Source organism: Aotus nancymaae, unplaced genomic scaffold (genome assembly GCF_030222135.1).
Source record: "Aotus nancymaae isolate 86718 unplaced genomic scaffold, 86718_ANA_hifiasm-v0.15.2.pri h1tg000059l, whole genome shotgun sequence".
Taxonomy (NCBI): domain Eukaryota; kingdom Metazoa; phylum Chordata; class Mammalia; order Primates; family Aotidae; genus Aotus; species Aotus nancymaae.
In genome coordinates, this window is record NW_026988473.1 from 27,722,940 (window position 1) to 27,736,683 (window position 13,744).

At 42.2% G+C, this 13,744-nt stretch overlaps 1 protein-coding gene across 4 annotated transcripts in view; it reads right to left on the reverse strand.

Annotated features, from left to right (window-relative positions):
* Positions 1 to 13,744, reverse strand: part of KIAA1549L (KIAA1549 like) — a 288,955-nt gene that overhangs the window by 112,284 nt on the left and 162,927 nt on the right. For all 4 annotated transcript variants that reach the window (XM_064365044.1, XM_012452311.2, XM_064365043.1 and 1 more), the window contains 4 exons: positions 13,108 to 13,719; positions 10,667 to 10,782; positions 7,344 to 7,563; positions 6,374 to 6,507 (listed from right to left, as the gene is read on the reverse strand). In XM_064365044.1, the coding sequence (XP_064221114.1) occupies positions 6,374 to 6,507; positions 7,344 to 7,563; positions 10,667 to 10,782; positions 13,108 to 13,719 (1,082 nt within the window). The remainder of the gene's footprint in view (positions 1 to 6,373; positions 6,508 to 7,343; positions 7,564 to 10,666; positions 10,783 to 13,107; positions 13,720 to 13,744) is intronic.

The window sequence follows — 13,744 nt, forward strand, 5'->3', positions numbered from 1 at the left end:
CCATCGGGTCCCAACTGTTAGAGCCTTGGGTAATGTACTGCTCCTGTGGTTCCCCTGGAGCCTGCCCACTCTTCTTTCTACAAAGCCACCTTCATTTGAGTGCAGCCTCCCTTTCCTGTCAGGATACTGACTAATACCCCGTCTTTCCCAGACCTTCGTGTGTTCAGACATTAACATCTCTGCCACTTTCCTTTTTTAAAAAAAAATTTGTTTACAGACTTTAAAAAATGATACATAATATTTATCTATATGTAGTATGTGGTACATGTGATATTTTGTTACATGCATAGAATGTGTAATGATCAAGTCAGGGTTTTTAGGAAATCCATTACCCAGGAAACGATCGAGAAGAGCTCTTCATTTTATTTCCACTTTTTCCCGTAAGTGGATATTTTAGAGACAGGGTCTCACTCTGCCCCCAAGCTGAAGTGCAGTGACCTGATCATAGTTCACTGCAGCCTTGAACTCCTAGGCTTAAGCAATTCTCCCGCCTCAGCCTCCCAGATAGCTGGAACTACAGGCACACACTACCACTCCCAGCTAATTTGTTTTATTTTTGTAGAGATGGGATCTCACTTTGTTGCCCAGGCTAGTCTCAAACTCCTGGGCTCAAATGATCCTCCCATCCAAGCCTCCCAAAGTGCTGGGATTACAACTGTGAGCCACCACACCTGGTCCCTTTTAAATTGTTTAATCCAGAACCTGTATTCCGATGACTAATAATAAACTGAATCAGCAGGTCTGTTCAACTCTGACTCTGTTCTCAGGAAGTATTTTTGGAATGTGGGTGAGCCTCTTTCCCAAGGCATGAATACCTGTGACTAACCATATTCTTTCCCAAGGTACCAAAAAGAAGGCACTTCTTTCTGAACAATTCAAAAAACTTCACCGTACTGCCACCTAAAAAATACAATAACTAAAAAAAAAAAACCCTTTTAAATCTTTATTATGAACATTCTATTTTTTACCTTTCAACAAAACCAAATTCTGGCTGGGTGTGGTGGCTCATGCCAGTAATCCCAGCACTTTGGGAAACTGAGGTGGGTGGATCACTTGAGCCCAGGAGTTCAACCCAGCCTGGGCAACACAGCAAAATCTTGTCTCTACAAAGAAAAGAAAAAAATTTGCCAAGCCTGATGTTGCATGCCTATAGTCCCAGCTACTTGGGAGGCTGAGGCAGGAGGATAACCCGAGCCCAGGAGTTCCAGGCTGGAGTGAGCCATGATCATGCCACTGCACTCCAGCCTAGGAGACAGTCAGACCCTGCCTCCAAAACAAAACGAAACAAAAACCCAAATGGAGCCTGAGAAAGCCTACAAAGTTTGCAATATGGGTGCCTCTGTATATACTATACTTGACCAGTTAAATTACAACTATTTTTTATTGTGGTAGAATGCACACATACGATTTAATCCTTTTAAGTGTATAGTTCAGTGGCATTAAGAGCATTCACACTGTTGTACAACCATCACAACCATCCATCTTTAGAACCTCTTTATCATCCCAAACAGAAACTCTGTACCCACTAAACAACTCCTAATGACTGCCTCCTCACAGCCCCCGGCAGCCACCATTCTACTTTCTAGATACCTCTTATAAGTGGAATTGCTTATTAATTTGACAGCCCTAGATACCTTTCATGAGAGAAATCATCTAGTATTTGTCCTTTAGTGGTTGGCTTATTTCACTTAGCAAAATACCCTCAAGGTTCATCCATGTTGTAGCAGGCATCAGAATTTCCTTTCTTTTTAAAATTTTTCTGCATTCCAATCATCCATTATTTCCTTCCTTTTTATTTATTTTTTTTGTTTTGAGACGGAGTTCCACTCTTGTCACCCAGGCTGGAGTGCAATGGCATGTTCTTGGCTCACCGCAACCTCCACCTCCCAGGTTCAAGTGATTTGCCTGCCTCAGCCTCCCAAGTAGCTGGGATTACAGGCATGCACCACCACACCTGGCTAATTTTGTATTTTTATTATAGATGGGGTTTCCCCATGTTGGTCAGGCTGCTCTCAAACTCCGAACCTCAGGTGATCCACCTGCTTCGGCCTCCCAAAGTGCTAGAATTACAGGCATGAGCCACGACGCCTGGCCTCCTTCCTTTAAAGGCTGAATAATATTCCATTGTATGTACGTATGCCATTTGATTATCCACCTATTAATTAATGGACACATGGGTTGCTTCCACCTTTTGGCTGTTGTGAATAATGCTCCTACGAACATGGGTGTATAAATACGTGTTTGAGTCCTTACTTTAATTCTTTTTGGTATATACTGAGAAATCAAAATACTGAACCATATGGTAATTCTATGTTTAGTTATTTGAGAAACCACCATGCTGCCGTCCACAGTGGATGCACTATGCAACATTCCCACTAGCATTGCACCAGGGTTCCAATTTCTCCACACCCTCCTCAACACTTAGTATTTTCCATTTCTGGAGAATAGCCATCCTAATAGCTGTGAGTAGGTATCTCACGGTTTTGATTTGCATTTCTTTAATGATTAGTGATGTAGAGCATCTTGTCATGTGCTTAAGTCGTCTGTATATCTCTTTTGGAGAAATGCCTATTCGAGTCCTCTGCTAATGTCTTAATTGGATTGTTTGGTTTTATTATTGAGTTGTAGGTAATAGCTATACATTCTGGATAGTAACTGCTTACTAGATATGATTTGCAAATATTTTTCATTTATTCTATGAGTTGCCTTTCCATTCTGCCGGTAGTGTTTTTTGATGCACTAAAGTTTTTAATTTGGATGAAGGCTAATTTGCATACTTTTTCTTTTGTTTGCCTGTGTCAGGTCCAACAGATCATTGCTAAATACACTGTGTCATGAAGTTTTCCCCCTATATTTTCCTATAAAAATCCTATAGTTTTAGAGCTTACATTTAGATCTTTGATCCATTTGGAGTTGCTTTTGGTGGATGGTGTTAGGTAAGGATCCAACTTCATTCTTTTGCATGTGAATATTCAGTTTTCCTAATTTGTTAAAAAGACTGTCCCTTCCCCATTGAATAGCCTTGGCACCTTTGTCAAAAACCTTTTGACTATATACAAGAGGGTTGATCTCTGGGCTATGTGTTCTATTCCAATTGTCTGGATGTCTGTCTTTATGAGAGGACCACATTGTTTTGACTATCATAGCTTTGTAGTAAGTTTTGAAATCAGGAAGTGTGGGGCCTCCAACTTCTTCTTCCTTTTCAAGATTGCTTTGGCTACTCCAAGCCCCTTGAGATTCATGGGAACTTTAGGGTTAATTTTTCTATTTCTGTGAAAAAAAATCACTGGGATTTTGATAGGGATTACATTAAATCTTTAGAACCCTTTGGGTAGTAATAATCAGTATTAAGTCTCCCAGTCCATAAACACAGGAAGTCTTTCCATTTATTCGTTTTCTTTAATATACTCATTTTTTGTAGGTAAGAAAAGTGAGCTAATTCTTGATATATATTTAAGACTAGCTCCAAGATTAAGAGGCCTACTGGTTTAAAGTCATGGCACTGGTCCCTGAAATTCATGTCCTGTCCCCCAATAGGAACAGTCCCTACAGGGGACACTTTCCTATCACCCTTTAACTCTTAGATTCCTGTAGCCTCTAACCTCATCTCTTACTTACCCTTACTCATGCCATGACTCATGTAGCTAATAAGACCTGTAGGCTGATGGAACAGAAAGCTGTTGTTTGCCTGCCCAGCAGCCATCCTCCCTTCTTGATAGCACCAGAATTTTCCTCAGGGAACCACCTCTCCTCTCTGCTCCTGTGTTCTGGATGGGGCTGCCCCACCCCGGTTTCAGGAGTGGTCAGGCCTAGTTGATCAGGATACTTCATCTCCTTGGCCACAGTTACTGATCCAGAAAGGGCACAGTGCATTCAATGAAAGCTAATCCCAGGATTTTTACTGGAATGAAATCAGAAAAGGCACTTTGGTTCCACAAGACTGTGAGCAACAAGGAGGAGACAAACCTGGGCATGCAAGGGGTCACCCCATGGGCTCTGTGGACAATGGCGGTGCAGAGAAAAGCCAGCCAAGAAACGAAGAGAGAACTTGATGAAGAAATCATCTAATCACCTGGATACAACTGTGCCTGAAGTAAATAAGTGTGAACCTTTCAGTTACATGAGCCAATCACTTCCCCTTTTTGCTTAAGCCTCACCAGCTTAGATTCTGTCCCTGGAAACCAAAAAACATCCTAATTGAGTCCACTGTAATCTAGTCCCTAATACCAAAGCTATACACTTTTTTTTTGTTTATTTTTCAATGACTCTCTGAGCAAATTAAATATTTACATGGTCTTATTCCACAAAGGATTCCAGGTGCCTTACAAATTATATATTATACAATAAAAGGAAAGGTTATTAATTACAAAACCAGGCCCTGGGGAAAGACAACCCCAAGGGAATGGCAGCATGTAGGTACCATGCATAATATAGGGGCCCAGAGGCTTACTAAATCCAGGCAACAAATTTGGCTCTGGGCTTCCTGTCAGCCAAGGCAAAAATGGAAACAGGGTTAATAAAAACAATTCATCCAATTATCCACTCATTTCAATAATTGCTTAAATGTTCAAGAGCATCTAAAATTTATTTCGATGTAATCTTCAAATCACCTCCTACTGTCTTTTCCAAGGAAGGTTTGTTACTTGGTTTATAAAGTTTCCTCTAATCACCCATAACTACCATACAACAACACAAGGAGGCTTCTTAAGGCCAAGGGCAGCTTACCTTGGTGTCCTTTCCAGTGCCTGATAAATAACAGGCACTCAGTAAGTCTGTGCTTCCTGAATACAATTAAAGTACGCTGTGCTGCCAAAATCTAACTAGGCTCATGCACCTGTGAGGATCACAAATCCAATCAGAAAGAAAAAGAGTTCCCACAAGAGAGCTGAGTCACACTCCTTACATAAATCTTCAGTCTGTGACACATTTTTAGATGTTCGTCTAACATGAACCAAATCATAATGAGTTACTTCCATCTACACTTTGGATGAATCTAGAATGGGAAAGCTGCTCACTCAAGTTAAATTGTATGCTTTCTCCATCATATTGCCTTTGCTGACAATTCACTAATGCTAAACGTCCACTTCAAAACCACTGGGTCTAATAGCAAAGGTTTTAGTTCAGTAGTCAAAACAGAGACATTGAAAAGAAGAGTTAATTGGGGACCAGATGAATATCATTAAGAAGCATCTGTCTTTTGTGGGATGATATCTGTGTAATTGCAAAAAAATTTTAAAAGGATCTGAGAAAGGCTTTTGGTGCTGTGTACATTGTTAATCCAAAAAGCTGAGCTACGGTGCACCAGGTGTGGCGGTTCACACCTGCAGTCTCAGCACTTTGGGAGGCCGCGATGGGAGAAACACTTGAGCCCAGGAGTTTGAGACCAGCCTGGGCAACATAGGGAGACCCCATCTCTACAAACAATTAAAAACTTTAAAAGGGGGCAGTTTAAATGTTCAAGAGCATCTAAAATCCTGTCCCCCAATAGCAGCAGCCCCTACAGGGAACACTTTCCCATCACCCTTTAACTCTTAGGCTCCTGTAGCTTCTAACCTCAGCTCTTACTTCCTCCTCACTCATGCCATAATGCATCTCCCAGGGATTTCCCCAGGAAAGAATTCCCTTGCTTGACACAGGCTTCATTAAGGACCCCATTTCTATACTGCACCGACATGAGCATAGCATAGTGGATAAGTGCATGGGCTTTTGACTCAAGTCCTTTTTCCATTCTTTACCAACTGTCTGACCTTCTGGAAGTTTCTTAGCCTCTCTCTCAGTTCTCTCTTCTATGAAATGGGAGTAAGAATACCTCAGAAGGATTTCTTATTATGTAGCAAAATATTTGTAAAACACTTAGCACAGCTCCTGGCACATAGTAAAGCCTTCAATATAAAATGTGTGTGTATGTGTGTGAGCATGTGCATGTGTGTGAGTTTATGTGTGTGAGCGTGGGGGTGTGTGTGTTGGCATGTGTCTAAACTAAAGTGACTGGAAAATAACCCAATGCAAATAACAGAATAGGCCAATCTTGGTGACTTGGCTACTTAGAAGTGATTCATTTATTCATTTTATATCAGACATTTAACATATATACTACAGCCTAGTTCAACTTTTCAAAATAATAAATGTTTTGGAAAGGCCTCAGAAAGCATCCCATGGGGAAAGAAATATAAAACCCCAAACCATAGTAGGTGCATAGTGACACAGCATCCCTCCCGTCATGGCCAGACCCCAGACACCCTCACCAATGCCTGAAGCACAAAGTTACATTTATACATGGCAGCTCTGAAAGGGAAGACCCAAGTCATTTCTTGCCAGAATCTGCATTGTGGTTGTCTGTCAACTCCACAGCCTGAAGCAACTTCCTCCCTACCTGAATCGTCAAGTTGCTTTTGGTATTCAGGACCTTCCTCTCGGCGTCCTGGAATGCTTTCTGCAGCCGCTGTTCCATTGTCTGAGCAAACTTGCAGGACTGTATGTTGTCAGCTTGGCTCACAAACTGCAGCACTAGAATGAGAGCAGTAAATCAGTGCTCACCAAAGCTCTATGTCTCAGTTCCTTGGATTTAACAGAGGTCATAATATAAAATAGCATGATTTTAGATGAGAGGAATTAGGCAAATAAATAATAAGCCCGGACAAGGTTTGAGTGTAGTTTGGAAAGTGGCCCTTAAGATGATTTATAACATAGAAGAATTAAAATCATGATTGAATCAGAGATTCCCTCCAATCAAAAGATTTTATATTATTTGAATAGAATATGTAGACATCTGCTCAAAGACTGAAAAATCATAACCTAAGAGAGATCATGCCTCCTATTTCTTTGGAGGGAAGAAAATCAATTGACCTTCATTGCTAAGTTGATTGTTTCAATTTTAAGAGTTTCTCCACTCTTGTAGTTTACAAACTTTGCAGACCAGAAATCACTAGAAAGTTTGAAAAAAAAAAATATTCTAAGACCTAAACTCAGAGATTCTGATTCAATGCCATCTGGAACCCATTGCTCCAAACCATAGATTTTTTTTTTCTGCATGTTCAACTCTTACTGGTATCCACTGATAATACCGAAAGAAATATAAAATATAGTACCTGGTGCTCAAAAGTACTAAGTATGTAAACTAGAAGGAAGGCTCCTATGACAGAACATTTCTAACAAATCCAGGGTTGGAAAAGTTTCGACTGATGAGCAAGGAACTTGGACATTTCAGTGGCAGGACCCGTTGAAGACAGTTCACAAGGACTTTAGAAAATGGCACAGCGCGAGTAATGGAGTTTTTAAACAGGTGTCCACTTGGTACGGCCCTGATCCCAGAATGGATGAAAATCCTTTTCTGAGTCACTTGCCTGTTTTCAGCTGGAAGTAGCCTGCAGGCTGGGGATTCCATGGGGAGCCAAGTACTGCCACAGACTGTAAGTTTGGAGTGTGTTGCTTCAGGTCTGCGGTGACATTGCTGACTCCATACACACCCAACATTTCCATCACCACAGCAGGCAGGTACACCAACCTCCCTTTGGTAGCATAATAACCAACGGTGACGTTATGAGAATATTCCAGAATGTCCACCTACAAAACAAATGGACCCACAAAACCCATTGTTTATTTCCACAGTACTTTAAGTTCTTCTTGGTATTTCTCAGAACCACGGCTGTTAGAAGCAAGGGTGGAGAACAGAATGTTCTCATTTAACAAATACTCTTAATAATCCTATGAAGCATAATTTGGATTGACAAGTCTCAAAATATCACAGAAACAACAAAATATAATTTACACCAAACCTTCGTGGAATAGAATTAAGTCTGTATCTTTTTTATTCATTAAGTGCCTCAGTATGATCTTGTGAGCATTAATTATTATTACCAAAAAGGTAAAGAGGAAAGAGTAGTTTGAAGAGATTTTCAGTGAATGAAATGCTGAAAAAAGTCACATTATATTTCTCATCATTTATGAGAATTAAAAGGTAGAAATGATAGATTAAGTGGGGGCACCTTTGGGGCACAGGTCAAGAAGTAAGTAAAGTGAATTCCTCTTTGTAGAGTCAGAGAGAAAATTCGTTCAGACTCTGTCATTGGCTTGTAAACTGGTTCGAGACCAAGGCAAGGCTGCAGCACAGAGAATTTCTCCTACAGCTGAACCTTAGGAGACAACGATGGTCTGAGCTCTTTCTGTCCCAGGGGTTTTTAAAATTGGTTTTGGTTTTTATATATGAAATGTAACGTTTATTATAGAATTTGTATATTTGAAAAACAGAGAAAAGAGTAACATACATACAAACATATATATATACACACACATACACACATACATATATGTATGCAGCTACTTTTTTCCAAGTTTTTATTGTGGGAAAATACACACAATATACAGTCTACTATCTTAACTATTTTTTAGTGTACTGTCCAGTGGTATTAAACTCATTCATAATGGTGTACAACTATCACTAATCACTACCATCCATTTCCAGAACTCTTTTCATCTTGTAAAACTGGAACTCAGGGTTTTGTTCTGTGGGTGTTTTGTTTTTCGTTTTTTGTTTTTTTGAGACAAGGTCTTGCTCTGTCACCCAGACTGGAGTGTAGTGGCATGATCACAGCTCACTGCAGCCTTGACCTTCTGGGCTCAAGTAATTCTCCCACCTCAGCCTCTAGAGTAGCTAGGACTACAGGCATGTGCCACCATACCCGGCTAATTTTTATATGTTTTGTAGAGATGGGGTCTCACTACGTTGCCCACGCTGGTCTCAAACTGCTGGCCTCAAGTGACCCTCCTGCTTTGGCCTCCCAATATGTTGGGATTATAAGCATCAATCACTGTGCCCAGCCAGGACGTTTCTGACACCCACTCTCTCTCCATATTCTTGCATCTCCACGTGTATTTTCCAAAGGAAGCAAGACAACTGATTTTGAAACAGGAAGGGTGTGCCTTTGCTTCCTCCACGTTGTGTTCCCCGACTTGGTTAGTTTTTCCTGAAGATGGTGCTCAAGATGATTTTAGGTGGAACAAGAGGTACTTCAGCATGGACCGTGGACACGCCACAAGACAGCACTAAATCACTCAGTGAGAAAGTTGTTCCCTTTCAATCCGTCTAATGACCCCAAGAAATAAGTCTCAGTTTAGTGAATATTTGCTTTTAACATCTCTAACCCTTGCTAATTCCTTTTTTAAATAAACAAACAAACAAAGGGACACCAGGCTCAGCCTTAGAGCCTTCTGCAAGCAAGGACCACCAGCTTGAATTTAACAAGCTGTTTGGTTTCCATTATTCTCATTCTTACCATCACCTTTTATTTGTGGCAAATGATCTTGATTTCCATTTATGGTGGTGATAGCAAATGCCTTTCAAAAAAAATGTAGTTAAGTTTTTAAAAGAGAGCCCAGTAAACAACAACAAAAAATCTAACACAACTGTCACACTGCTCTGTGATGATATGCAGCAAAGACCAAAACTATAGAAGTAGTTTGAGAATGATTGAAGTTTAGTAAAAACTTTATCAGGCAACTAAGTGGAAATATTCACATTTTCAACTTCCCGTAAAGTTTCTGGTACAGAAACCATAGGAGCCTCTCATAGAATGCATTTCTTTCTCTTTTTTTCTTTTTCAGAAGTATATAAAAGAGATTGACAATGATCAATAAAGTATGTGCCAAATCTCCTTTCTAGTCCTTGGTGTTGATGGGAGGGGAGGGGTCGGTAAGCTGACTGCAGCTGTATGACAGAGAACATCAAAAGAAGAAGCCAGAGCAATAGTTTTTAGTGGTGCAAACGGGAGTCTACCGACTGCCAACTGCATTTACTGTCTGAAAACTTGGAATCAAACCCAAAGACTATAAAGTGAAGCTTCCATCACTTGGATAAGCCATCAAAATCAGCCAGCACTCATTAAACAGTACTTGGCATTAAAGAAAAAAATGTTTACTTCCCTGTGCGCAGCAGGCAATTTAAGTGAAGCCAGACTCAATTTACAAGTCAGGGTAATTTTTAAATGCCCAGAAATAAACCACTGTTTACAATGGTGATGAAAATAAGGGGAAAAGCAATGGAGAGTTTTCTAGAGAATTATATGAACAATGTAAATACTTTCCCCAAACGATGGGATAATGAGATGGTTTAAAACAATATATCCAGGCTTATATATTTATTTATTTACTTAATTGAGACAGAGTCTTGCTCTGTTACCCAGGCTGGAGTGCAATGGCACAATCTTGGCTCACTGCAACTTCCACCTCCCGGATTCAAGTGATTCTCCTGTCTCAGCCTCCCAAGTAGCTGGGATTATAAGTACCCGCCACCACGCCAGGCTAATTTTGGTATTTTTAATAGAGATGGGGTTTCATCATGTTGCCTAGGCTGGTCTTGAACTCCTGACCTCAAGTGATCGCCCACCTCGGACTCCCAAAGTGCTAGGATTACAGGTGTGAGCCACCCACCTGGCTAATATAGCCAGTCTTTGGAAAGAAATCTAGACATAAGACAATTTGTCTTCGTTTTCCTCAAAATTTCACCTTTTTCTCGAGCTACTACACATTAGCTAGTTGCCAAAGTGAAGACAGGTTCTACTTCTGCCAGCGCTGTTATGGTACCTAGAAAGGAGGAAAACAATCTAAACAAATTCCAGACCCAAGAGGCAGAGTGCGAAGGATTAGCCTGGTTACAAAGCAAGGCACTTACGTGAGCTGAGACATCGTTCTGGTGGAAAGCCTTCCGCAAAGCCTGTGTGAGCCCTTTGGCGATATTGAGTTTTAAGGATTCACTGATCTGCATTCTCCTTTGGGTGAGAAAGAGAACTGCGGGGCAAAACAGAAGCGTGGCAATGAGGCAAAATGGCAAATCTCATCGTTCATTTGCCCCCTGCTCCTCCCAGCCACCACCTTATGCAAGTTCTGGGCAGAGCTGGTAAGCACAGAGCCACCAAGGAGAGGGTGGGCAGCTCTGTGGGTCCTGCTAAAGAAGCCGTTTGTGTGACCTGAGGAGAGAGTGAGGTGGTATGCTGGTGGCATTTCATTTCTGACAGATGCTGCCTCTGACTTTCAAAGCCGGCTTGACAGTGCCTGCCCCAGGTGATTCTGCATGGGAAGAAATTCCTGCAACAACATCACGGGCAGCCTCCTTAGGTGCAGGCCCTGAGCTAAGTGCTGCAGCCCCAAACAACGCTGCATCAGGAAGGTACCACCTCGCAAGTGGGATGGAGACACAGGACAGAGAACAGGCATTTGGGATAGAATGTGACAGGTGCTATTTGAAGGGAAGCCTAGAAGGCCACCAGAGCTCCTAGGAGGAGCATCCAGCCCTGAGTTTGGTAAAGGGATGGGGATCAGGGAAAATTTCCACAGGAACTGATGCTTCACCTAAGTTCTGAAGGATCACAAAAGTGGAATTTGACAAGGGGGAAGAGATCGCCCTCACCCACTCCCAGCAGAGGGAGTACCAAGCGCAAAGGTGCAGAGGAAAGAAGTTAAATATTTCAAGATACAGTATTTCCCTCTTAGCCACAGTGTGGCTTTCCATGGTTTTATTTACTGCAGCCAACCAGAGTCTGAAAATAGAGGAGTATGCTACCATGAGATATTTTGAGACAGAAAGTGAGAGAGACGACATTCACATCACTTTTATTACAGTCCATTGTTATACTTGTTTTATTTTATTACTAGTTGTTGACCTCGACTGCACCTAACTTATAAATTAAGCTTTATCATAGGCATGTATGAATAGGGGTTGGTACTACCTGCATTTTCAGGCATCCACTGGGGAGTCTTGGAACAGATCGCCTGCAGATAAGAGGGGACTACTGTATATACATGTTTAAGCTTGGTCCTAAGGGCAATGGGAAATGAGTCTTAAGCAAAGGAATGCATTTTAGAAGGTTCTCAACTGCAGACTGGAGAGCAGATTGAAGAGAGGAGACGTCTGAAGGCAGAGATATAAATGTGGCTATTGTTGCAGAAATTTAGGTGAGCGATGATGACGTGTGAACCAGGGAAGTGGCAGTGTGAATCAGGATGGAGAGAAGGGGTACCCAGGAGGCAGAAGTGAAAGGAACTGGTGATTGATTAGATGTAGCTGGGTTGGTGGGGTGCTGGGAAGAAGACAAAGAAGAGAATGTTTCCACCTTCTGCCTGAGGGGCCAGGGCTGCCTGTCACCCAGAAGAGAGTGGAAGGGAGAAGGGACAGAGAGAGGAAACCCAGATGGTATAATTTCTTGAGAAATAGGAAGAGATACTCTACTTTTTTCTATGCCTAATTTCACAATTTCCCATTTTAGAATAGGATATATCTCAAGATATAATTTCATTTAATTCTTTGTGGGGTGAGGAGGAAGGCGGGATGCGAGCATTCAACATTGGCATGCTCCTTCAAATAATTTGTCTAATGTTTTTTATAGCAAACATTGCCACACTATTAAAAGCACTCTGTGCATTCTAGGCCTGCTTTGCTACAGCTGGGGAATGGGGGCTAAAAAGACAGCATTCCATCCTTGCTCACAATTCTGGTGCTGCCCATCCCACTTTTTCAAGAAAGTCTTCTTTCTAACATCAAAAGAAATTCTGCGTTCCCACATAGTGTGTGGAAGCTGTTCTTTTGCTATCTGCTAATTGAAAAAATTCATGACAAAACCCTTGCTGAACTCTGTAGTACTTCCCAAGATGTTGTGTTTTACGAATCACATCATTCATTCATGGGAGACATCCCTGATGCAAAATGGAACCTTTGCATTCTCAGACCAACTGGCAGAACTGTGGTTTCCCAGGGGCCTCTGATACCTAGGACTAGACTCCATGCCACATCAGGCTCTCTCTCTCTCTCCTCTAACACTTGCTAAAGCTCGTGGTCTCAACCTTGGCCCTATGGATGTTTTAGGCTGGATTAATCTTTGTTGTCGCGGCTGTTTTGTGCATTGGAAGATGTTAAGCAGTATCCCTGGTCCCTATCTCATTAGATTTTAGTAGTGCCACCAAGAATAACAACCAAAAATGTCTCCAGGCATAGCCAAATGTCCCTGGGGGAGGGTGACAAAGTCGCCCCTGGTTGATAACCACTGATTTAAAAGAAACATATTGTTACATCTCTGAGGCCAGGCTTGCTGCTTTAAGATCAGAACAGTGACCTCATACCTGTCTTCACCAGGAGCTTACTGGACATCTGACACTCCAGGTTGGATGCCATTTTGCCAGTCGTGACCACCGCAGCCGATGCGGCAGGAAGGGCAGCATCTGTGTTTTCTGCTCGCGATGGTGGCAACCGGGTGGCCTTCACTGAGGCTGTAATGGATGTTAGCGCGGCTGTGACTGTCAGGGGGCGTGGCGTGGATGCCCTGGGCATCTCCGGGTTGGTGGGGTTTGGGAGGCCAGTGTGCATGGCTTGTGGTTTCCTGGGGAGGTTTGTCGTAGACAACAGGCCAGAGGCAGTGCCCACGTTTCCTTGCATGGCTGTATGTGTGCTCATGGTATGCGCCGTTCTTGCATACATGTAGGTTGGCGTGAACGGGAAGGCTGTATGGATTGCCCCTGGTGTTCTCTTTGGGACAGATGCGGCCTTGTTTGTGACATTTTTAGCAAGAGTAGTCATCGAACTGCTCTTAGCTGGTCCTGAGGCCACGGCCAAAGGGCTGGGGCTGGTGCCCTTAGCAACCAGGGCTGCAGACAGTGCAGGTGGACTTGATTTCCTCAGAAACAATGTGACGGCAGCTGCTGCTGTTGGCTCTACCTTTGATGACACTGTGTCCACTGTAAAGAGAGAAAAAACAAAGTT